Source organism: Grampus griseus (assembly GCF_964374135.1).
Source record: "Grampus griseus genome assembly, chromosome: 14".
Classification (NCBI taxonomy): Eukaryota; Metazoa; Chordata; class Mammalia; order Artiodactyla; family Delphinidae; genus Grampus; species Grampus griseus.
The window spans coordinates 65,215,042-65,240,211 of NC_139008.1; the positions used below are offsets into that span (position 1 = coordinate 65,215,042).

General features: G+C 41.9%; 1 protein-coding gene across 2 annotated transcripts in view; it reads right to left on the minus strand.

The window, feature by feature from the left end:
• The window catches only part of UQCC1 (ubiquinol-cytochrome c reductase complex assembly factor 1), a 90,568-nt gene that overhangs the window by 22,394 nt on the left and 43,004 nt on the right, over nt 1-25,170 (minus strand). For both annotated transcript variants that reach the window (XM_082670331.1, XM_082670330.1), the window contains one exon: nt 21,237-21,345. In XM_082670331.1, coding sequence (XP_082526457.1) covers nt 21,237-21,345 — 109 coding nt within the window. The remainder of the gene's footprint in view (nt 1-21,236; nt 21,346-25,170) is intronic.

The following is a 25,170-nucleotide window of genomic DNA, read 5'->3' on the forward strand; positions in this document are numbered from 1 at the left end:
CAGCAAGTACAAACCACAAAGCTGGGGGAAGGATTGGAGGCAGGAATCCCAGAGGAGGCTGCTGCAATGGCTCAGGTGAGAGTTGGTAAGAAACTGAACTAATGTAAGTGGCGAAAGGAATAAAGAGGAAAAAGTCCAGCAAGATCAACAGGATTTGATTATGAAGTGAATGTGGAGCAGAAGGTGAGGCCATGACTCACACCTAATCAGACTTCACTGAATGCCTGAAAAAAAGCTGAAAAAAAGAATGCCAACAGTTATACGCAATCATAGGCTGATGACTTTCTGACCCTGGCAGCGCTAAGTGTAGACAACCAGTCTTGTAGGGTTTTAGCAGTCACGGTGCCCTCAACGTCTCCTATGTTGTGGTAATGGAAAATCTTACTTGGACAAGATGTAATATGAGCAAGATGTGTATTTAGCTTGAGCCCGCAGGCGTCTCCAGCAGAGCAGCAGTATAGCACACCAGGGCCTAGGAGCCTGAGCCCCTTTCCTAGTAATTTGTTCACCACGTGTCAGTGGCTGTCATTCCTCTGGGTCCTCTGCATTCTACCTGCAGCCATGAGGTCTGATTTCTGTCAGCAAGAAGATGCTGACACACCTAGGTTTCCAGAGACACTTGCAGGCTCCCAATTGCACCCTGGACCTCATGACTGTATTTATAAGTGCAGAAAAGCTGCAGGCACAACTTTGCTTTTTTAATGATTTTCTATTAAATTTAGGCAGACTGCAGACAGTGGAGAACTAGAGGATGCTTGCTCCCCATCAATGCTGGCTATCTCAGATGCACAGACATATAACCAAACAGCTGAAAATGGATAATTAAGTTTGAGAGTCCTTTGTGAATGGAGCCTGGGCACTGTCATTTTTCCTGGGTGCTGAGGATCTAAACAACCTAGAGGATCTAGAGGCAACACTGAGCTCACAGGCCCCAGCCAGAGTCCTTTCCCACTCAGCGATTTTAAGACAGACATCATGTTACCTGGACAGCAACATTTTCTCAGACGATCCAAAATCTAGCCCCTTCCCGATCTTGAGATTGGAAGCCCTTTTATCAAACAGACCTGAATTCTCCTTCTCTGCAGTAATAGGGAGCAAAAGAGATGGAAAACCCTAATTAACTGAATCACACATGTTAACTGGTGACCCCAGCTGGGCAGAGGAGGTCAGACAAAAACCTATAGCTCCGAACAATAAAGTGGCTATTTCCATTGTTCTGTATGGATCACAGAATGCTTGTCTTTTACTGCTGTTTCCTTACTGCTTACTGTTCAGCACCATACAATTTCCAAAATACTGACCCTGTGGTAATCTGAGAAAGAAGCTGTTCCCTGCTGTAGAGATGAGGAAACAAAGGCTCAGAAAGGTCAGATGAATTGCCTAATTATCACTCAGCTCATAAACGTTCTAGATGTTTACAGAAACAAGGTATTCTGACTCGCAGTCCAACATTCTTTTACGACTCAAACAGAACTGCCATTCAGCTGATAGCTTATAGAATCTTGCAGCAGTATCCTGGGAATGGCTGAGCCTGGATTCTGGGTAGGAGTGATATGATCACTCCTGCTCAAGTCATGAGGAAGCCAAGGAGTAACGTCTGAATACCCCCTGAAAAACGGAATGGACACTTGGCCTTGAGCTCTGAGAGTGACCCCAACTCTATAGGGTAATCCTTTTTTGTCCTCTTTTTTCTGTACAATGTTCTTAAAAGGGTAAGCATTTTTCAAAAAACATAAATTTATTTATTTATTTTTGGCTGTGTTGGGTCTTCACTGCTGCACACGGGCTTTCTCTGGTTGCAGCGAGCGGGGGCTACTCTTCATTGCAGTGCGTGGGCTTCTCACTGTGGTGGCTTCTCTTGTTGCAGAGTACGGGCTCAAGGCACACAGGATTCAGTAGTTGTGTCTCGTGGGCTCTAGAGTGCAGGCTCAGTAGTTGTGGCACACAGGCTTAGTTGCTGTGTGGCATGTGGCTTCTTCTCGGATCAGGGCTCGAACCCATGTCCCTTGTATTGGAAGGTGGATTCTTAACCACTGCACCACCAGTGAAGCCCAAAGGGTAAGCATTTTATAAAGGAAAAAGAAAACTGCTGCTGGAATGCTGTATCTGTTAAAGAGATGCTCTCTCTAGTGATCTGTATTCAAGTCCCACTCCAGCCTAAGAAATACTCTGAAATCTAAGCAAATTCTGGGCCCAAGCAGCTCCATTTCCCCACCTTGTGACTCTAGAAGACAAATCTCTGAGTCTCAGTTTTTCCATTCAAACTATGCAAAATTGCCTTTTTTAAAAAAGAAAATTAATTAATTAATTTATTTTTATTTTTGGCTGTGTTGGGTCTTTGTGCGAGGGCCCTCTCCAGTTGTGGCAAGCGGGGGCCACTCTTCATCGCGGTGCACGGGCCTCTCACTATCGTGCCCTCTCTTGTTGCGGAGCACAAGCTCCAGATGCGCAGGCTCAGTAGTTGTGGCTCACAGGCCCAGGTGCTCCGCGGCATGTGGGATCCTCCCAGACCAGGGCTCGAACCCGTGTCCCCTGCATTGGCAGGCGGACTCTCAACCACTGCGCCACCAGGGAAACCCCTGCCTTTCTTTTTTCTTTTTACATTATCACATGAGATAAAAACGCTTAACAATAAGTAGTAAAGTTTATACAGCAAACACCTATCTCGGTCCCAGGTACTATTCAGAGAGTCTCACACATGATAGCTCATTTATTCTCCACAAAGCTGTAAGGTGAGGTAGGTAACATAGCTATCCCTATTTTACAGACAGAAAGCTGAGGCACAGAGATTAAGACTTTGCCCAGGGTCACACAGCTGGGGTGGGACCTGAGCCCAAACAGTCTGGCTTCAGTGCCCACGTGCTCTCAAACACCGTGACACTGTCTTGGAAGGGAGGTGAGAAACCGGACCCACTCCTTCACCTGAGACGAGGGCCTGGCAGTCTCCGTCCCTCCCTTCAGCACCTGGGGGCTGCCTAGTTCCCTGTGCCATCCTGCCACCACTCTTAACCCTGCTCTGGGCCAGCTTCTCTAGGAAGTCTGCACCTAAAACAAAACAAAATGAAACAAAAACCAGGTGAACTCTATCTTACTTGTTCATCTATTTAGTTTGGAACTTAATCTATTAAAGATTCAACCTCATTTCTCTTCTTGGCAAAGACTAGATTGTAAACCCTGTAAGATCATTTCTCTATGGCATACGCTCTACCAGCAGCATTTAGGGATTAGCACGTGGTGAGAGATCAAAATGTTCCTTGAATAAATACATGAGTGAAAACAATTCTTAATAGCGCCATACAAATTAATAATGCTGCTGGACTTCGAGGAAAAAAGAATTCAGTAATGCCTTCATCATTCAACAAATGTATATGCGTGCTAACCATGCACCAAGCACTGCTCTGGGAGTTGAGGCTACAGCAATAAACGAGAGGTAATTTCTGAACTCCTAGAGCTTACATTCCAGGGAGGGAGGAAGGGTCACAATAAGCAAAATAAAATATATAGGATGCTAGATAGTAATTTAGTGTTATTACCCTAACCCTATCATTCAAGGTCCCTAAGATTGGAAGGGCCTGTGTCTGGTGTACAGATGTGGGGATAGGGTGGGAGCTTACTGCTGCTAACAGTTGGCAAGCACTGACGTGAAGGTAGGGAAATGACTCAAGAACAGAACCAGGGATGTTTGATGGAAGCTTTACTACAAATTCCTGAAGGACAAGGCCACATGGTCCCATCTGTGTCCCCAGCACATGGCAGGCACTGAGTGAACACTTCATGATGGTACAGGGCATCTGGGGACTGCAGGAAGGGAAAATGGGAAGCCCCATGCCTCTATATGCTCTGCACCACCATGCCAGATGAGAAAGGGTCAAGGCAATAGTTGAGGAAAATTAATCAAGAAAAAATATTATTCAGAATACACTTTACCCAGCACAGATGTCTCAATACCTGTGTCAATTTTTGAAAGGATTATTTTTACTTCATTTACTTCAAGGGCTTCATTCCCCTTGGAGTCCCTTGCAATGCAACAAAATTACTTCTTAAATCAAATCAAGAAGCATTTCCTGTGTACTTACAATGTGCCTTGCTCTGTGCTGGGCCCTAAGGAGGTTAACTCAAGGACGCCCCATGATTCTTGCACTTGAGAAATTTATAATCACACTGGTAGAGTAACATACAAATGTAAATCTGGATGAGTTAGGGAAGATTTCAAGAGGAGACAGTAGACTATGGACAGGCAGAGACTGGAAGAAAAGTGGGGCAGGCAGAAAAGAAAATGATGGTGAACCACAAGGAGCCTCGAGGACAGGTTAAGGGGGATGGCACACACCTAGCCAGCACCGGGCAGCCGCTGTGGGTTTCTGTGTGATGAGTATTTGACATGAGTAGTGTTCAGGAAGATGAGCCAGGCTGTTAAATGATTTGCAGGATGGAACTGAGATGAAGAGTCAAGAGGCAGGGGGACCAGTGAAGTAGCCTACAGTGAGTTCAGGTGAGAGGTCAGGACCTGTTCTGAGCGTAAGACAACTGAAGTCCTGATAGTGGTTGTTTTAATGAAGGGCTCCTTGTAGTTTTTCCCGCTCCTTTGAGCATCAGAGATGTCATGTTTACGGCACATATGGCTGACACTCAGAAAAGATCAGCTAAATAGATGGCAATCAACATGGAAAAAGAAGTGCTTGCCTTCCAGCTAGGCCCTTTCAGCTCTAACCAACCCCACAGCATCATTCAGCCAGCATTTAGGGAAATGATCGGGAAAAGGAGTGTTGCAGCTGTCTCACCAATGGATCCAGAAATACTCACAGCACATCCAGGGCAGCTGCAATCAATGTATAGTTCTAATGTATCCTGGGTCTGACATCTTGGCTTCCAGAACTTTTTTTCACATAGGTATCCCAATCTTAGGAGAACCATCGCCCTCTGGTAGTGCCCAGTGCCAGGTTAAACCCACAGGGGAAAAGAGCAGACAGCTGCCTACTCTGTGGTAGGACATGGAGTGGGGGGCATCATCAATCCTCCCTGACCCCAAGAGCTCTCCAGTGCTACTCTCCAATCACTCCTCCTTCCAAAGGCACTAGTTACAAGAAGCCCCCCATTCAAGTGCAAATGTTATCAGGGACCATTAAAACATTAACCTATTAACATCCATCAACAATTTAGCGTCAGTTTATCAGGAAAGGCAGCAATAGGGAGCTGATTCTAAGGAGTCAGGAAAAGACTCTGAGTTCACTCACTCATTCACTAACATCTGATAAAGGCCTATTATGTACGAAGCACTGCACTAGACACAGGAACACTGACCTTAAAAGGACCAAAAGAGGTCTTTAAGACAGGAAGACAAAATGGAAGGTGTATATGGTAGCTCTAGGGAATGGCAAAGGTGGCAGGATGATGGCAAAGGTGATAGGATTATGTAATGAAAAGAGCAACAAAATGAACCAGCAGTGAGTTTTAATCTCTGCCCTGCTACTAATATGTGACACTGAACAAGCCACTTTCCTTGCCAGGATTTAGTGTCCTCAATTGGAAAAGGCTGAATTAGGATCATCCTTGTGTCTGTCAAGCTTCTAGGGGATTGCCAGCCACTGAAGCGGCACAAAATATAAACACTGACTGCTTTGCAAATCTGATCAGCTAGGGCTAGCCCTGACTGGGGCTTCCCGCTACCAGCCAGAGCAGTCTGGACTTCCTTTACACAGTCCCTGGGGGTCATCACCAAGTGGGATCCTTCTGACATCCACATCTACCCACTGCTTCAAACCAGACTACTCTAGCATGTTTGAACCCACATCTGTCCCCAAATCACTCTAGTCTCTCATGGGCCTTTGAGCTAAGGATATTAGGGACAGGGATAGTCATCCAGGGCTACAAGGCAAGAGAGGCTTGGAGAACAAGTGGGAAGTGTGGCAAACTACTGTTCACTCTTGTAAATTCTCCCCAGGGTTGGAAAATTCTTATCTCACAGATTTTTGTCTGAGCTGGAAGGGGCCCTTAGGAATAACCTGGTCCAGGTTCTTCATCTGAACCTGCTGATTAACGGTAAGACCAAGTTTTAATTCCCTGATCTTCCAGCTCTAAGACTAGTGAGTGGTTTTTCAACTTTCCCATCCTGTTTCCTCTAGAGGGAGGATCCTCTTTGCCAGGCAACTCAGCTGGGGACCTAAAGCACAGCAGATGATAAACATCTTCTGTCTTTGAAAGAGAAGAGGTATAGCCATAAACAAGTATGCTCAAAATACCAAAGAAAATAGAGTTCATGTGAAATTTGAAGAATTTTAGCAAAAGGGCATAGGACAGGGATGAAAAGAAGTAGTGTGGGAGACGCTGAGAATGCCATGGAGTGCTTAATGGGAATCGTCTCCTACTTGCCCCATAACCAGGTACAAACCACAAGCCTGTTGATTCTTAACCCCAGCAGCTGAACTACCCGTGGCCCAGAAAAGGGGCAACACACACAGTTTACACCTTTTATTATTCTGATAGAAATTTCTCTCCTGGGAGCAGAAAGGGGTCAAAAGTCCAAAACCAAAATTATATCTCTTTATAAGTCAGAGCAAAGAAGCATTACAGCAGTTATTTTATTTATTTATTTATTTAAAAGCCTCAGTGAACAGAGCAGAGCAGGAGGTGTTAGAAAACTCACTACAAGTAATTTATTCGCTGGGAACCACAAAGGCTTTCCTAAGAACAGCAAAAACACCATTGATTTCCCCAGTACCTTCCTTTCAAAGGACTCCAAACACTTCACACATATCGTTTTAAATTGTCCTCAAAGGCTCCAAAATAAGGGGTTACTATTTCCCCAGGTTCAGATGGAGAAACTAAAACATTCATGCCTGCCCTATCTGTCCAAGTCATCCTAACAGGTTCAGCTAACATCGACTGAGGGCCTGCTATGCACATGACCCATGCCAGGCAAACGGGTGATACAAAGACGAAAGATATGATCTCCATCCTCCAGCGAGGCAGAATCCAGTGGGGCATGACGGATGTGTACACAAATCCTTTTGAAATAAGGCAGCCTATGCTAGGTGCTGTAGAAAAGGTCCAAATACAGTGCCTTATTTTACCAAGTGGCACTAAAATGTGCCAAGTACTGTGCTAAGTCTTCACTACCATCATATTGTTTAAAGTCAGACTATGTGTGGCTTATAGAGAAAGAAATGCGAGGTAAAGAGACTTGCCCAGAGTCTCAAGGCCACACTATGGCAAAGCAGGGATTAGCACCCAGGTCTGTCTGGCTCCAAAGCCCATGTGATGGGAGGTAACTGCTTGGGAAAACGGTCTTTGGAGAGTTTAGCACAAAGTACCCATACCTTAGAGGTGAAGAGCAGGACACATGGGCTCTCACTAGGTTGTTGGGGAAAGGCCTGTCTCCTCAGCCCCAAATTGCATATGCATGTACTCATCCGGATCCTCCACCACAGGGACTGCTCTCGTGGATCAAGAAGCCAAAGGCAAGGGTCTTCCAAAAGGGAACAGAGATCTCTCTGAGCAAAGAAAGACTGCAAGGTCCTGAGCACTTCATCTTCTGTTGGTGGGCACTGAAAGTGGATCCAGGCCAGAGGGTGTGGGATCCCCTGGCTGGCTGTGACAGAAAGTCTACAGCCTGTGCGAGCAGGGCATGGTGGTCATGGTATACATACCAGCAGAGCATCCTTTTCTCAGAGCTGGAGTGGAACTCCTGCAAGGGAAGGAGCCCCCTGCTGGAGGTCCCTAGAGAAGGGCCTGGCCTGGAGATAGCTCTGCAGAGCTCACCTGGTGGGGGTAACCTCTGCCTCGTTTGCTAAGGTTCCATTTTGGAGGCTAAGGAACAAAGTGTCAGATTTGGAGGAAGAAGAGCTTATGCGGCACCAGGCTACTGTCCCCAGACCAGACAGGTTAGAGTGCATAGTCAGCCCTGGGGAATCCCTGGGTCTTAGCAAGGGTCAGGTTAATATATAGCTCTATATTAAGGCTCCAGGACAAGAAAGAGATGGCGGAAGGAGCAGGTCCTCCAAACTCTGGAAGGAAAGTTGGGCCTGGAACTAAGGAAGCCCAGTCGCCAGCCTAGCAGTCTTCCCATTTAACACGTGTGATCCTTCTGCAATTGTTTTCAAATCTTAATTTCGACCTAACAAGACAACAACAAAAATCCTTTGATGGATAAAAGTAAAAGAAAAGTGTTAACAAAGCGTGTGTGAGAGAAAGGGGATAATGAATAATTATATCAAAATACCCAAATAAGGGAAGCTCTATACTTTCTGGCAGCCATGGCAATAGGAAAGCAGGATTGTTACATCATTCTCATTGTTAAATCAAGGGAAGCATAGAAGTTCATCAGGGCAGAGAAAGTTCTTAATTCTCAGTGCAGAGAGACTCATATATACACAAGCGAATGTGTACCTGCACACATACACATACACTTACCCCATTTCTCTTTCCAAGGAACAGGGCAAGCCGCTCTCCAGAGCCCTGCTGCCTCTCTCACACCACACTACCACTGCATGCAATGAAGCACTTCAACAGTTAAAACATTTTTGTGCCAATATTTTAAGAGTGCAGAAGGTTCCAAATTACATGTAAAATAAACAATGCCAGACTGTGAAAACTCTTGGCTGCAACGTTCTCTGATGTTAACAAGAGTTTCTTTATTACTGTAACCTTTCAGAAGTGAATAAAAATTATTTCTCTGCCCTAGTTTTGCCCTCCAGTAAAAAGGAAGAGAACAGGGACCATGGAAAGAGCTGTACAATGACCTCTCATGAAGCCTAGGAGGCTGGGAAGGGGGCAGTTTAAAACACAAAGCCTTCCATATATGTTTCTAGTCAAAGGTTAGAAATTTAGTTTGTGCTGTGCTGATCATATTGTAGAATTTCACGTTCCTAGTATTTTTATGTAACTAAAACCTTTAGGGGGACAAAAGGGCATTTTCAAGAGCCCGAACTAAGCTGCTACTATGGAGAAAACCCAAATCTTGATCAAGGCTCCTTAGGCATTCAGTGAAATCTCCTGACTCAGAAACTGAGTCTGAAGTGCCCTTAAAAAACAGGGAAGAAGACCTATAGGTGGCCAGGACTTTGACAAAATGTGTTATTTTGCAGACTTTTGAGTCGATGAGCCTGTGAATACTGGACACACAGAAGGATCTCAAAATGGAGCTAGTCTGGACAGTGTTTTCACCACTGCAGGAGAAAGAGGAAAAAAGCCACCAAACAAAGGCAAACATGCTCTTGTTCTCTCACAGAACACTGCCTTTACCCACGCCATTCCTCTGCCCAGAATGTTCCTGTCTAGCAAACACTCATCCGAAAAGATACAAACCAAATGTCATCTACCCCAAGCTTTTCTCCTCTGGGCAGAGCAATTTTTAAATATCATAATCTCTTAATATTATAATTACCTGTTTATATGTTTGTCTTCTCCTACTAGACTGGGGAGTCAGGGACAATATCTTTGTCATCTTTGTATCTCCAGTGCCTAGCAGAGTACCTGGAAACTAGCAGACCACAATAAAATGGTTGGATAGATGGGTAAAACCTTGTTTGTGTCTGGGAACAGAAATCAGACAGAGAATGATTAACTGCTAAAAAAATAGAACACAAGCTCTGGGATTTAACACAAGGCTAGCTTTTCAGACTTTCACAGAGTTGCAAATGTTAAGTCTGGAAGAGAATTTAGAAATCATCAAGCTCTCCTCCCCAGAGAGGTGAGGTGATTTGACTTACTCAAGCTCACCCAGAGAGTGGCCAGGCTGGCCAGAACTCCTTCCATTATACCACACCATCCTTTCTCTTTACTGTCAAAAATTGCAGGTATAAATATTTATTTGGCAATAAGATGAGAAATATGATTAAGACTACAAATTATGAGAATGTTATTTCATTATAAACAAATGAACAATGGATGTCACAGTAGGAATTCAAATAACTTTATATAAATTACAATATCTGAGTTGCTTAAAAAGCTAAACATAGCATACCATATGACCCAGCAATTCCACTCTTAGGTATATACCCAAGAGAACTGAAAACATATGTTCAGATAAAAACCTGTACATGAATGTTCACAGCAGCATTATTCAAAAAAGCCAAAAATGGAAACAGCCCAAATGTCAATCAACTGATGAATGGATAATAATATGGGGTATATCCATACAATAGATTATCCATAAAAAGTATGAAGTACTGAAACATGCTACAACATGGATGAACCTTGAAAACATTATGCTAAGTAAAAGAAACCAGACACGAAAGACCACATATTATATGATTCCATTTATATGGAATGCCCAGAATAGGTAAATCCACAGAGACAGAAAGTAGAGTAGTGGTTACCAAGGGCTGGGGGAAAGGGGAATGGGGAATGACTGCTAACGACCATGGGCTTTCTTTCTGAGGTGATGAAAATGTCCCAGAATTAGATAGTGGAAATGGTTGCATAACATTGTGCATTTACTAGAAAAGCACATTAAAAATGCTGAATTTTATGGTATATGAATTACATCACCATTTTTTTTAATGGAAAAAAAATACAATCTCTTCCTTCTAGTAATTTAACTGAAGGAGTCAGGACCAGAGATGCTTAAGCACTCACAGGTTCTGAGTTATATGACAGTAATATAATGCAAGTTTGGGGAAGAAGTAAACACTTTTAAAATCTTAATGCTAATGCTAGAACCACAGTTTTTAGCAACGACCTTTTCAGGCAGTACACAGTAGTGATTAAGAGCATGGGCTCTAGAATCTGGCAAGTTTGGGTTCCAATCCAGGCTCTCATATTTACTGTGTAAGTCTGGTTCAGTTACCTAACTGGTAGGCTAAATAATGGTCTCCCAAAAGATATCTACATCCTAATTCCTGGAACCTGTGAATGTTACCTTATATAGCAAAAAAGGACTTTACAGCTGTGATTAGGTTAAGGATCTTCAGATGGGAAGATTATCCTGGATTTCCAGGTGGGCCCTAATTGTAATCACATGCACCCTTATAAGAGGGTGGAAGAGGGTGCTTAGACCCAGATAGAAGAGGAGAATGCAATGTGCCCACAGAGGCAGAGATTGGAGTGATGTGGCCACAAGCCAAGGAATGCCAGCAGCCACCTAAAGCTAGAAAGGGGCAAAGAACAGGTTCTTCCCTAGAGCATGGCCCTGTTAACATCTTGATTTCAGCCTAGTGAAAATGATTTCTAGCCTCCAGAAGTATGAGAATAAAGTTCTATTGTTTTAAGTCACCAAGTTTGTGCTAAGTTGTTACAGCAGCTATAGGAAACTAATATACTAACTTCTCTGATCCTTAGTTTCTCCATCTGTAAAATGAGGATAGGATTTCATGGGTAAGATTGCTGTAAAACATAAAACTGAAATGGTGCTTATAAAGTGCACAGCAAAGAGAAAGTGCTCAATAATTGTTAGCTATTACTATTGCTGACCTCTGTTTCTGTATTATGCTGAAATTCTCAACTTTCACACGTCACTAGTCCATCCCAGACCCTGCTCCTCTTAGCAAGGGGAGCAGTAAGAGCTGGCCATCAGGAAACCTGAGTTCCGTTCTTTGGTTGGTTTCTAACATAAGCTTACTCAGCTCTCCCAGAGCCAGTTTCTCCATCACTTAAATGACAGGATCAGACTAGAGCAGTGGCCCTCAAACTGGAGGCTTTGTTAAAATACAGATTGCTGGGCCTCACCTCCAGAGTTTCTCATTCAGCAAGTTCCTAAGTGATGTTGAAGCTGCTGGTGTGGGGACCACTTTGAGAATCTCTGGATTAGATTATTTCAAGGTTCTTTTCCAGTTTTAAGTCTGAGATTCTCCAGGAACATCCCATAGATGTAGCACTCCAGTAATAAACACAGCTGTATCAGGCTGAAATAGCCTTTAAACTAAGTTCTTTTCCCCGTGGGGGACAGGAGGGTATGAGGTTATATGGTAAAGACTGCTTTTAATTTTTGAACGAAGCAGAATGAAAAATCTTAAGCAATGGTGGGAACAGGAAGAGGCTGTCCCCTTATCCAACGTGCTGGCCCCATTTTAATTTATCTTAATCCCACCCTTCTTCCTTTTCACCAGACCCCTCCCCCTAATGCCCTCCTCTAGAAACACATCTAGGTGTCTCCTGAATACATTTATTGGCTTTGCACAGTATAATACCACCTTTGTTAGTCTCCCAGCCCAGCCTCTCCAAGCACAGTGTTCAGTCTCGGTGTTCCTCTACTCCTAAAAAAACACGACCGAGGAGTCTCTGAAAAATAATTGTAAAATCAACTAAGGCGAATTCAGACGATGTGGAGATATTCAGGCTCTAAATGCTGGAAAAAGAAACAAATTCAGAACATTGTTAGCATTCTCATCTGTCTTTTTTTCCCCCCTTAATCTCTATCTGTCCTGTTGAGTAGGAAACCTCTGCCGTATTGGGTTAGAAATTCTGAATAAAGGGGACTCAGGCTTGGGACTGCACTGAAGAAATGGAACAGCTCTAGATTCAAGAAAAGCTGTCCTCTTGGTCTTTGGAAGTCTTTGGTAACAAGACAGGGGAGAAGGAACCTGCCATGAAGTTGATTTCCACTTCCCCCTCACCCCCAGAGGTATCATCGTACAGTAAAGCAGACACTGGACTGGGAATCAGCATACCCTAGTTTTTGGTCCTCATTTTGCCGTTTTCTAGCTGCATGACCTTGGGCAAATCAATTAACTTCTCTGGGACTCCATTTCCTCACCACAGAAGTGAGAGGGTGGGAACAAATCTATAGTCCTTAACCTGAGATGGGCATCAGAAATCTTCTGGGGAAGTTTTTCAAAATACACACACCTCAGCACCTTCAGACCCAGAGAATCTCTGAGGCTCCCAGTCTAATGTTCTAAGGTTCATCTATCCTATAAAGTGGATTAAAAGTATAAATGATGAGAGAGCCAGGGAATCCATGAGGCAGGTCACAGAGAGAAAAATGAACTTTTTTTGGGGGGGTGGGGGGATGGGTCAGAGAAATTGAATCCAGGTGCCATAAGAGATCATTAATTCAGTATTTGGGAGATAGTGCTGGCCAGACATTAATAATAGAAGAACATACATACACCCAACAAGTATCTGAGGGGTGACTACATTAGGCACTCTGTGTTAAGCACTAGGGATCCTAGGATCCTTATCCCATCTAATGGGCATGACCTACACAAACCCGTAATTACAGTACAGCATGGTAAGTCCTATCTCAGAAGTTTGTGCGAAGTGCTGGAGGAATACAGACAAGGGAGTGTCCAAATATACTAATATTACTGGGGGGTGCTGGGAAAAGCTCCTTGGAAGAGGTACTATCCAGTTGTGTCTTACAGTGCCATGAGCAGAGGAGACAGGGTTAAGACCACTTCAGACAGAGGGAACTGCATGAACGAAGGCTCAGAAGCATAAAGGAACATGGAATATTATAGCACCAGTGAAAACGAGGCATGAGTGGAACATGTGTTAGAGTGTGTGTGTGCACACGCTCAAGTATGAACATTTGCATGTAGGAGAAGTTTGCTGGAAATTATACTACAAAGGTGGGCTGGGGCCAGAATGTGAAGGCCTCTCCCCCAATTTTTCACTTTGTAAAGCTTCAAACTTATTATTTTTTTTAAGGTGTAAGATTAATACAGCAAAAGGTTGTTGTATTACAACCAAGAAGGTTCTCCGATATAACTGTGAAGGGTTCTTTATGCCATTGCTAAAAAGTTTGAATTTTGTCCCTCAGAGATTTCTAGACAGAGGGGATATGATCAGATGTGGGATTTAAAAAGAATGCCTCTGGCAGCTTAAATGGTGGCAGGTTCACTAGAGGGGGAAAGTCCAGGAACTAGTTAGGAGGCCATGTCCAATAAAGGACAGATGATGAGGAACTGACATGAAGCAATGGAACAGAGGAGAGGATAAAATCCTGAGATATTTTGGGCAGAAAAGTGACAAGACAACTCGATGCAGAGGATGAGGCAGGAGTTGAGGACATTCTAAGAATTCTAGCTTGGGGGGCTGGACTGGTGGTGATGACCTTAGATGTGAGACAGGAAAACACAGGAAGAACAGGTTCGTGGAGCTCTTTATTCCATCTCCTGAGTGAGATTTATTTAGGAGTAGCACTAGTGACCCCTGAAAGAGAGGTGTGGAAAATGGCTTTAGCTGTGCCCGATGCACACAGCTCTAAGCAGTATTCTGACTATGGTACAAAAGATACCAAATGCAACCGGGCACCCAGAGAGATTGGAGGCAAAAGAAATGTGATGCATTGGAGAGGTAAACAGTTCTGCAGTGATGAGCTGAACTGGGAGTACTTAGCATGAGGGGTACTTAAGAAGGTATTAGGGGAAGGCAGGACTACACATGCACTGAGTCAGCCAGGGCTTTGTAAAATGGATTTAGGTCACTGTTTCTCCTACAGAAATTCCAGGAGGCAAACTGAAGATAAAAAAGGGGATGAAATTCACTTATTTATTCAGTCAAGAAACATTTACTGAATGCCTACTAAACACAAAGCTCCACTGAGGCACCATAGGAATACAAAGACAAACAAGTAAGAATTAGACCTCAGGAAACTCACGATCTACAGCTGAACATAAAAATGGCCATGAGAGAGATAAATGACCATGTGCATAGACAGCAGTTTCACGCTTTATTTAATTTCAAATACAGAAACGTTTATAACTTCTCTTTTAGGGACACTCCCTGAAGTGGAGTGAATCCAGTACGCCACTCAGAAGGTCACATGACCTGAGCCATCAGACTGGCATTCTGGTTGTATGCACCCAGGCATCCAGTCAGTTAGAAAACCACCTAAAGCATACACTCCATGCACTCTTGCTACCTCTTCAGGCCTGAGGATAAGAAACTTGCGTACAGAAAGGAACGCATCTATTAGAGGTACATCTTCAGCTGGCTCAAATTCATGGGCCAATTCCAAAATGGAATTGCTCTACCTTCTAAGAATTTAGTCTTCTCTCCCCTAATAAATAAGTATCCACTCCAACACCTTAGGGCATTTAAAAAATGTTCAAAAGAACGATTGCTATTGGAAAATAAACATGTATTCTTACTTTACAAGCTTCGAGCCCATGGGATTGCTCTGTATTTACACTCCACCATTCATATTACTGGCCACAAAAACTATACCTTTAAAGTGGTCCTTGCCTTTTAAAACAATACCTTTGGCAGTGAGTTTTAATTCTGACCTAGAGATGCAAAGTATGGCAAAATTTTTACCTCATGGTAAAACAAAGGAGTTTGATTGAAGATTTTTGTGGGGGGAAGGAAGAGATGGGAATGGAATTAGAGGTCTGGAAGGAAATTTCCAGAAATCTAAAGTACATGTAATTCTTATTTCTACTACCTTTTATAGATTTAAGGCTTTTCTGGTTTAGAAATATAATGTACCTTATTTACAAATTGTTTCTTTTTAATCAAATAATCCCACTAGAAGATGAGAAATCATGGACAAAGAAAAAGAAAAATTGAGAGTGGAGACAACTTCTCATTTCTTTTTCTTCCAATATTTAAGACTAATGAGCAAACAAATATCCTCAGAATAAAAAGGATACCTCCTCACCCTACTTTTCCCAACACTTATAGTGGGCTTCCAGAACCATCTCCTTTCATCAGATATTTACCAGGCATACGTTCTGCCAAGGAGCAATGACTGGCACTTTGGAGAATACAAAGAGGGATGCATGTGATCCCACCCCCCAGGAATCCACCCAGAAGGCAGTCAATACATGAATGACACTGATGCAAAAGAGAAACAGTAAAAGCCAGAAGAAGGGTAAAGATAAATTATTAAGGTACTAACAGCTAGCGGAAACCGGGATTGGCTTCCAATTTGAAGTGGAGGGACATGAAGGAATTGCGGCTGGCATGTTAGGGCAATCTAGGTATATGTACCACATGAGAAAAGACACAAGACAGGAAGAGCAAAACATTCAGCTTGGCTGCAGTGAAAAGTACGTGAGGCGGGCTTCCCTGGTGGCGAAGTGGTTGAGAGTCCACCTGCCAATGCAGGGGATGCGGGTTCATGCCCCAGTCCAGGAAGATCCCACATGCCGCGGAGCGGTTGGACCCGTGGGCCATGGCCGCTAAGCCTGCGTGTCTGGAACCTGTGCTCTGCAACGGGAGAGGCCACGCGGTGAGAGGCCCACGTACCGCAAAATAATAAATAAATAAATAAAAGTATGTGAGGCAAAGATGGAATGTGATGTTCACCGAGTGCTTCCTATGTACCAGACACATGTGTAGAGGTTTCTCATATTTAAGGTTCAAGAAGAATTGGGGAAATGAGTTTGGAAAGTAGTTTGGAGTATGATCAGAGGACTTTACAAAGCAAAATGCTAGTTCTGAAAAGCAAAGTAGAATTTTACAAAGGAGTCCAATTCAGCCCACAGCTCCTCCACCTCTTTCCAGGCCCTCTGCACCATTCCATCAAGCAGCTCTGCTACAGAGAGAGCAGGAGACCATGAGCTGACAGGAGGTTCATCCTTATTCAGAAAAGCAGTGAGCAAGAAGTCACCTGACATCCTGCTGAAGCCAACTGTCATGCCAGGGACCACTGACAGAGATAAACTTGCAATTTCTTAACTAAAGCCCATCCCCACCCACTCCTACCTTGCCTCCACAGTTTGGAAAGCTTAAACCTGCTTATTGTAAGCCACAAGGTGGAGATGTCTGGCAGGGCAGAACTGAAAGGAAGTCGTTTAGCCAGCCTAAAGTTACCATTAACACTTTGAGCCACTGCCTTGAGCTAATTTTTATGTTTGTTTTTTAAGTTTGGTTGAAATGTCACAAATGGAAAAATTAAGTAAAGCGCTCCAGTTAGCCACAAGACTGGACACACCTGGCTGCAAACCCAGCAAAAGAAAACTTACTTCATTAGTAGGAGAGGTAGAAAGTGAAATTTACATCTGAAATCTGCCTGCACCAGGAGAAAGTGCTGAGGCCAAAGGCGCTGTCTGTTTTTACAGCTGTGTCAAGTCTTAGTTCTCTACTCTTACCAACACTCAGGAGTGAGGCAAGGGCCCAAGGAAAAATGGTCTCCAACCTCTTCAGCTGCAACTCAGCTCACAAAGGTTTTTAAGAACCAGTTAATGAAATAAAACAAGACCAGATGAGGTGATATAATGAACTTTATTTCCACAGCTAATTTATATGTTTAAATCCCAAATAATGTTTTTTTTAAAAGTCAGAACACTCTAAATTATTGATGTGATTTTTGTAACCTCAAATTTAACACTTACTTTTTATAACCAGCTTCACTGATGATATATGAGGCTGCCATATTTTTCACAATAGTTGGGCTCCTAAAAAGCTGGTAAAAAGCAAATTTTTGGAAAGTGAAAATTTTCTCACCAAATGAGACTGGAACTCTAATTTCAAAGGATTTCTTGATCCAAATTTCTAATGTGTCATTAATTCGCATTCTCAATCTTCCCCACACAAATCTACTCAAGTAAAGTAATGGCCTCTAAGAATTCTTTGGCATAAGAAAAATCACCACTACATTGATCAGTCTTATAAATTCTACTTTTTATATGAGTTTTCTTAAAGATGCCAAGTAACACAGAAATAGATTTGCAAATTACCACCTTCACATCATAGGTTTTCAAAGCTGAAAAGAAACTTGGAAATCATGTAGTCACCCACCCCCCCAAGTTTTTTTTTTTTAACCAAGAAACTGAAGGAAGGAGAAGAGAAAAGACTTGCCAGCCAGGGTCAGAACCAGGCCAGACTGGCTCCCTCTGGCTGCTACTTTTCTCCAGCCACATGCCATTCTTCTCCAGCCTAACCTTCTCATTTCTTTAGGTTGTACAAACACCAAATACTGAGGTCCCCTCTACACACACACAGTCACGCTAACAACTGAGAAGTGGCTAATGTATAATTTTCTTGCCTGTAAAAAGGGTGTCTGTTTATAGCATGAGGTTGGAAAGGGAGGAGCAAATCAGTTATAACAGAAACGTAATAATATTAATTCCCCAACTCTCTGAAATCTCTATTATTTTTTATAAATTTATTTATTTATTTTTTGGCTGTGTTGGGTCTTCATTGCTGCGTGCGGGGTTTCTCTAGTTGCGGCGAGCGGAGGCTACTCTTTGTTGCGGTGCGCGGGCTTCTCACTGTGGTGGCTTCTCTTGTTGCTCGTGGAGCACGGGCTCTAGGAGCGCGGGCTCAGAAGTTGTGGTGCACCAGCTTAGTTGCTCCACGGTATGTGGGATCTTCCCAGATCAGGGATCAAACCCGTGTCCCCTGCATTGGCAGGCAGATTCTTAACCACTGCGCCACCAGGGAAGTCCCTCTATTATTTTTAAATCATCTTTTATTTATAGTCTTTGTAACTAAACTTGAGCTTGGCATTTCTGTTCATGAAGACAAATTTAAGAGTCTATACTTGGGGAGCATTATGGATCATCTGAAACCCTGCTATTCAGCGTGTGGTTGCCCCTCCCCCACCCAGCCCCACCAGTGGAATTGGCATCACCCAAAGCTTTTTAGAAATGTAGACTCTCTGGCCTCACCGAAAACCTACTGAATCAGAATTTGTATTTTAACAAGATCCCCAGGTGAACTGTAGGCTCATTAAAGTTTGAGAAATGGTGGTCTAACATACTTCTCTATAGGACAGCATCATATGTAGAACAATTGAGATAGAAAAAAATGGTTGGATAAAATGGGAGAAAAAAAAAAAGAAAGGCTAATTTCTGCAGGACTGCATTGACGTACACCTGGACCAGAGACTAATAAACCGAGTATGATCTATCTGACAAATAAGTTGGCTTTAAAACAGAATTTCAGAGGCTGAAGTTCAATTTATTCATTCATTCAACAAGTATTTATTTATCCAATGTTTACTGTGTAAACAAAAAACTGGATAAGACAGGTTTCGCGCCTTTATATAGCATACAGTCAAGCAGAAGGGACATTATAAAGTAACATGGGAGAAGGTTCAAATTGCTGAACCTTGTGATGGAGATATATATATGTAGGTCCCAAAGGAAATCCATTTGGAGGTGGAGGTGGGGTAGAGTAAAAGGTTACTGTGGTCCAGGAATTGGCAACCTATGACTCATTAAGCTATTCAGTTGGGGACAGCTGTGGTCCACATGGCTCTAGTGGTCCCACTTCCAGCAGAGTTTAATCAACAGTGATAAGAATACAGACTAACTCATAGAAGAACTACTGTGTAACTGCATGGCAGTAAGCCGAGGCTTTGGCTGGCCAGGGGGTATCACTGGTCATCATTAAATGGGATGATTTGAGACTGCCAGCACTACTGTATATCCACTGTGAGCTGCCACAGAGTTGAGCAGTAAGTACTTGTGGGCATGTGGAACACTCAGCTGGTTGAAGAGCTTAAAGACTGCTGATCCCACTCTGGGCAGCTAAACAGCAGTAAGGTATGACAGTGAGAAAAATGAAGAAGGAAGCAAAGAGTGTAATTACAAACACACATTGACTCCAAAACAGATGATTATAATGATTATGATGACGAAGATGATGATGACAGCAGCTAAAACTTTGAAATATGCTATCATCTTCTTAGAATGAACAGAAATGCTAATGGTCTGCTGTCCCAGAGAAAGGCATGTAAATGTCAGTGAAGCTATCTAAAGATGAACCCGAAACGAAATTGAGCTATTTGTAATGAGGTGGATAGACCTAGAGTCTGTCATACAGAGTGAAGTCAGAAAGAGAAAGATAAATACCGTATGCTAACACATATATATGGAATTTAAGAAAAAAAAAATGTCATGAAGAACCTAGGGGTAAGACAGGAATAAAGACACAGACCTACTAGAGAATGGACTTGAGGATATGGGGAGGGGGAAGGGTAAGCTGTGACAAAGCGAGAGGGAGGCATGGACATATATACACTACCAAACGTAAGGTAGATAGCTAGTGGGAAGCAGCCCCATAGCACACGGAGATCAGCTCAGTGCTTTGTGACCACCTGGAGGGGTGGGATAGGGAGGGTGGGAGGGAGGGAGACGCAAGAGGGAAGAGATATGGGAACATATGTATAACTGATTCACTTTGTTATAAAGCAGAAACTAACACACCATTGTAAAGCAATTACACTCCAATAAAGATGTAAAAAAATATAATAATACTAAATAAATTACTAAGCAATTTAAAAAAATAAATAAAAAGATGAACCCATGTCTACTGTGCTTTCTATACACGCATTTCCTCCAAAGTCATGAGAATCTGAAAATACCCTCAATCCAGATTCTCAGTAGGCAACCATCATTTCCATGACTTAGTCTCAAAGACTATAATTTCACACATAGAGTGAGCACATGATACCATCAGATAATAACATAGGAAGTGTGTGAAAATAATTATAGTAGATAAAAGTAAGACATGGGAGATCTCCCACTTAATTCCCATGCAGCATGGAAAGATCTCTAAAATATATTGTTGAGTAAAAAAAAAAGTTGCATTTAAGTGCATAGAGGATGATATCATATATGATAAAATATATATACGCAAAACCACAGAACTTTGTGCTGTAATGAAAGAAACCAAATTAACCCATTTTGTGACCCTGTCTGATGGTTTGGCTTTAGATGCTCCCAAGCTAGGAGGCAATGATATGGGAAAAAAACAAGGAACTACAATCTACTAAAACACGGTCTAGATACACAAAATACACAATATACACAAAGGAAGAGAGTACTATTTATATAACCAATTGTATCCTAATGTTTTGGTTTTGGTTTTCTATTGTCATCATATTCTGTTATATACATACTACATATTCTCCTTTCTCAGGTTATTAAATATACTAATGTAGCTTTTCAGTAGATACCTTGCCAAAGTATTCTAGGTTGTCAGTGATCAAGAAGCTTGTTTTTAAGTTCTTGAGCACAGTGCAGGCCCCATGCCAGGATCTTTCCATCCAAACTAATTGTGAACTGACACACTGAACTGGTATCAAAGGCAAAGTGTCCTAAAACTGGATTATTATTATTTGATTTTATCTGTTCACCAAATCCATCCCTCCTATCACCATGATTTGGACTTAATAATCCCATCTCCGTACATAGGATGTACTCACACTGACAAACCATGGTAATGTGGGCAAATACATAAATAAAGTGTCAGTAGCATGCCAGTCTTCATAGAGGCAGAAGTGACTCTAGGTGAATTACCACTTGACATCAGGCCATTCTAGAACAGATAAAACTTCAACTCCAGTCAGGCAACCCCTCATTGGAGTTTTCCAGGACCAGAATCTGATAGCACTCACTTACCCCCATGATTCTGCCACGCTGCTCAACATCCTCCCACATAAAATGAACTATGATACGACACATGTATTTCCCACTCCGGCCTTCCTGCTTCATTCGGACTAGACACATCCTGGGTGGGAAGAAGACATAAAGAGTCACTGGCTGTTTGCATTTTTCACATCACTCATTTCCACGGAAGGTCAGCTCATCTAAGTCATTTTATCAAAGGGCACAGAATCAAAAAACTAGAAGTGATTAAAAAAATCTTTTATTGAGCTATAACATAGATACTGAAAAGTACATAAATCTTAAGTGTACAGCTTGATGAATTTTTACATATAATATACACCCATGTAAGTACCACTCACATCAAGACATAGATTATTTAGAGCACCTCAGAAGGCTCCCTCATACATGAAAGGGACCACTTTTAGTTGTTTAAAGATAAGTCTGAATCCTTCATTTTACTGATGAAAACAGGAGTTCTAAAGAAGGAAAATGATGTGCCCAACACCACAGAGCAGTCTATAAAGGTGGGTATAGTACTGAGCTCTCCCATATGGACGCCACTAGCTACATGTGGCTACTGAACATCTTAAATATGGCTAGTTCAAACTGAGATGTGGTATAAGTTTAAGATGTCAAAGATCTAGTTCATGAAGAAAGAATATAAATATCTCAAATTTTTTACACTGCTTACATGTTGAAATATTATCAGGTATATTGAGTTAAAGAAAACCTATTATTAAAATTAGTTTCATTTTTTTTCTTTTCACTTTTTTAAATGGAGCTACTAGCAACTTTTAAATATGTGACTTGCATTATATTTCTGTTGGATAGTACCCGTCCAGAATATAGATGACAGAAAGTATTATGATTTCATCTGTATAATTATCAAATTGTTTCCCCCATTAGAATGTAAGTTCCATTGAAGGCAGACATCAAGTCTGGGTTTTTTTGGGTTTTTTTAAATCATTGTATATCTAGGGCTTAAGTATAGTATGCACTCAATATATATTTTCTGAATAAATAAATGAATAAAACATCTCAGGGCCAAGTTTAGGGCTCTTTCCCCTAAACCACATTGCCTCTAATCAGTCCAGAATGCTCTCTGCTTAAGACCTTACATAAGAATATAAGAATATAAACAGGGTCACCAACTTTCCAAGATAGCTCCTAATCTCATTCTTATGACCACACGTATTTCTATTATCTCTTGTTAAATAGTTATTAAGCAGCTACAATAGGACTACTCACCTAAACGACAACTCCTACTGTAATTATGGAGTATTTAGTCTAAACCGACAATTCTATCTCCATACACAATTAATCCTGCCCATTTAAATATCCTAGCAATAGTAAGGTCCAATGGAATGATTCCAGCCTGGCCTGCCTCAACATCTCTGTTAATGACTAAGATGGAGAAAAGAAAACATACTTATCAAATATGTAGATTGCAAGAAGCTGGGCAGGAAGACAAATAAGTTGGATGACCCAACCATGAACCAAAAATACTTCAACAGACTGTTTCAATGGGCTAAATCTAACAGGGATAAATCTAGACCCTGCACTTGGGTCTAAAAGAACAGCTGTAGAGGTACAGGATTGGTGAGTCATGCCCACCTATGTGTGAAAAAGCCTTACTGGCTTACGTTGACAGTATACACTGAAGGGGAGTCAAGAAGATGATATGGTTGCCCCCCAAATTAATGTGATTTTAGAAACAGTAATGCAAATATAGTATCTTCATGTACAAAGCGAGATTTTTGTTCTATTCAGCACACGTCAGACTCTACTTGGAATACTGTCGACAGTTTTGAACATTATATTTTAAGAGACAAGAGGAAGAGTTGTAAGATCAGAAGATATTTAACCTGGAGAAAAACAGGACAGTTGACTTAAATATTGCAGAAAAGTGATTAGACTGTTTATCCAAAAGGTAGAATCAGAACGAATGGGTGGGTCACAGAGGGAGAAAAACTACTCAACATTGAATGCTGAAAGTAAAAACTTTCTAATAGGGGAGTTTCTGAAGATTTGAATAATTTAATGGATGACCTCAAAAAGCAGAGAATTTGCAACTTGGCTATCTATCTGATGGAAGGCTGACTACGCGATCTCTAAAGTCCCTTCCAACCTCGGGATTTGCTGATGCTGTGATTCTAAATTTGTAACCTCTGAACCCAGTTAGTGCCTAAGAAATAACACTTTGTGACAATAAAAACAGGTCATGGAAAAAGACTTGGCCACTTTATATGATATAGAGCATATTCCAAGGCAGAAACAAACTGGGGAAAGTTCAACAGTCCTTTTTCATAACATTTTTCTTAAAGTTAACCAAAGTTAGCCTCTCCACCTGAAAAGACGCTGTGTGTTTTGATGCTTAAGTGTCGTCAGAGGCCAATTCATCAACAGCAATAGTGAGGTAATGGAATTCTTCATTTATATAAAAATTCTCTAGTTTGTTAATACACCTGCCCTCTGAGGTTTAAAAGGCACAGATTTTCTCAGACCATAAACTTACTAACTATATCAACATGGAGTGAAGTGTTTTTTGTTTCAGAGCAGTTTGTTTTATAGCCCTTACAGTCAAATGGTTATCTGGGTTGAAAAGGTAAAGCAAATTGAAGATACTTTCAAGATGCTGACTGACACTTAATTCACTCAATGGACATAAATTTACTTCCTACTGTGTGGAGATTAGAGTGATGGTTAACAAGAGCCCAGCTTCCAAGGAGCAGTTAGTCTCCTTAGGGGAGACAAGAGCCCTAAGAGAGAATGCAGTAAGTGTCCCAAGAGGAACACAAAGTGCAATGGAGTTTGAGAGGATTACTCTTGGCTGAGTGGGATCAGGGAAAGCTTCACGGAAAATGAAACACTGTACCTGGGGCTTGGAAAGGTGAGCTGCAGGTGGACAGATAAAGGTAAAGAGAATTTCCAGAAGATGGAACATTATGAGCAAAGACAGGGCCATGGAAAGCTCAGCACATGGACAGGGACAATACCTAGATTTTGTGGAAGGGAAGTATAGGAAACAGAAAAATATGCCAGAAAGGTCATGAAGGGCTTTTAAATGTCATGCTGAAAAGTCTGGACTTCACTCAGCAGACAAAGGAGAGCCACTGAATGTTTTTCAGGAAGAAGGGGTGTAATAAGATTAGGGGTGTAATAAGACCTTGGCTTTAAGAACAGATAAGTCTCTCAGAAGTTAACCCTTTCTTTCTTCCCAGCTGGAAACCCTTTCTTTCCAAGGCTGAAAAATGACAAATTTGGTGAATATTTACTTCAGTAGAACTATGGTATTTACAATTGTCTGATCCAGAAATTTAAATTAAGTGTGCATCTACCTTTTGAGAGAAATGCAACAGCAAAGTTTGCTGCAACCTGCACCTAATTTTGCTGATACTAAGAGTTTAAAAAATATAGATTCAAGCCTGATAAATGAAAGAAGGGCAAATTCTAATTATTCCTAAAACACCGTACCTAATTAGTTCTGTAGACAATTGATGACAATTTGAAAGCACTATCAAATATAAAGTTCTACAGTAAATTTCATCTCACATAGTTAAAGTTATAAAATCAAAACAATCAGTCTTCTCATTAACAGGAAGTGTAGTGAAGATAACCATGAGTTCTACTGGGAAAATAAGATTCTGATCCACAGGGCTGCCCGTTCATCCACCAGCACCAAACTCAGCTAACTAAAGGCTCAACTTATTTTTGTCCTGAATTTGTGAATCAAATTCTCTAGGTAGTTAAGGACAGAAAAGTCATCTTGTTGTGAAGAACTTTTGTGTTTGTCCTCTTCAAGGAAAAAGCACAGCTGAAGGCTGGGGCCCACATCTTAGACAGTCAGCTACCTGGAATGTCCAGATCAAGCTGAAGGTCAATTCTTAGGGTACCTAACCTTGAAGCCTACAAGTTCAGTCTACTCCTTTCTTTGTTTAGTAAATGT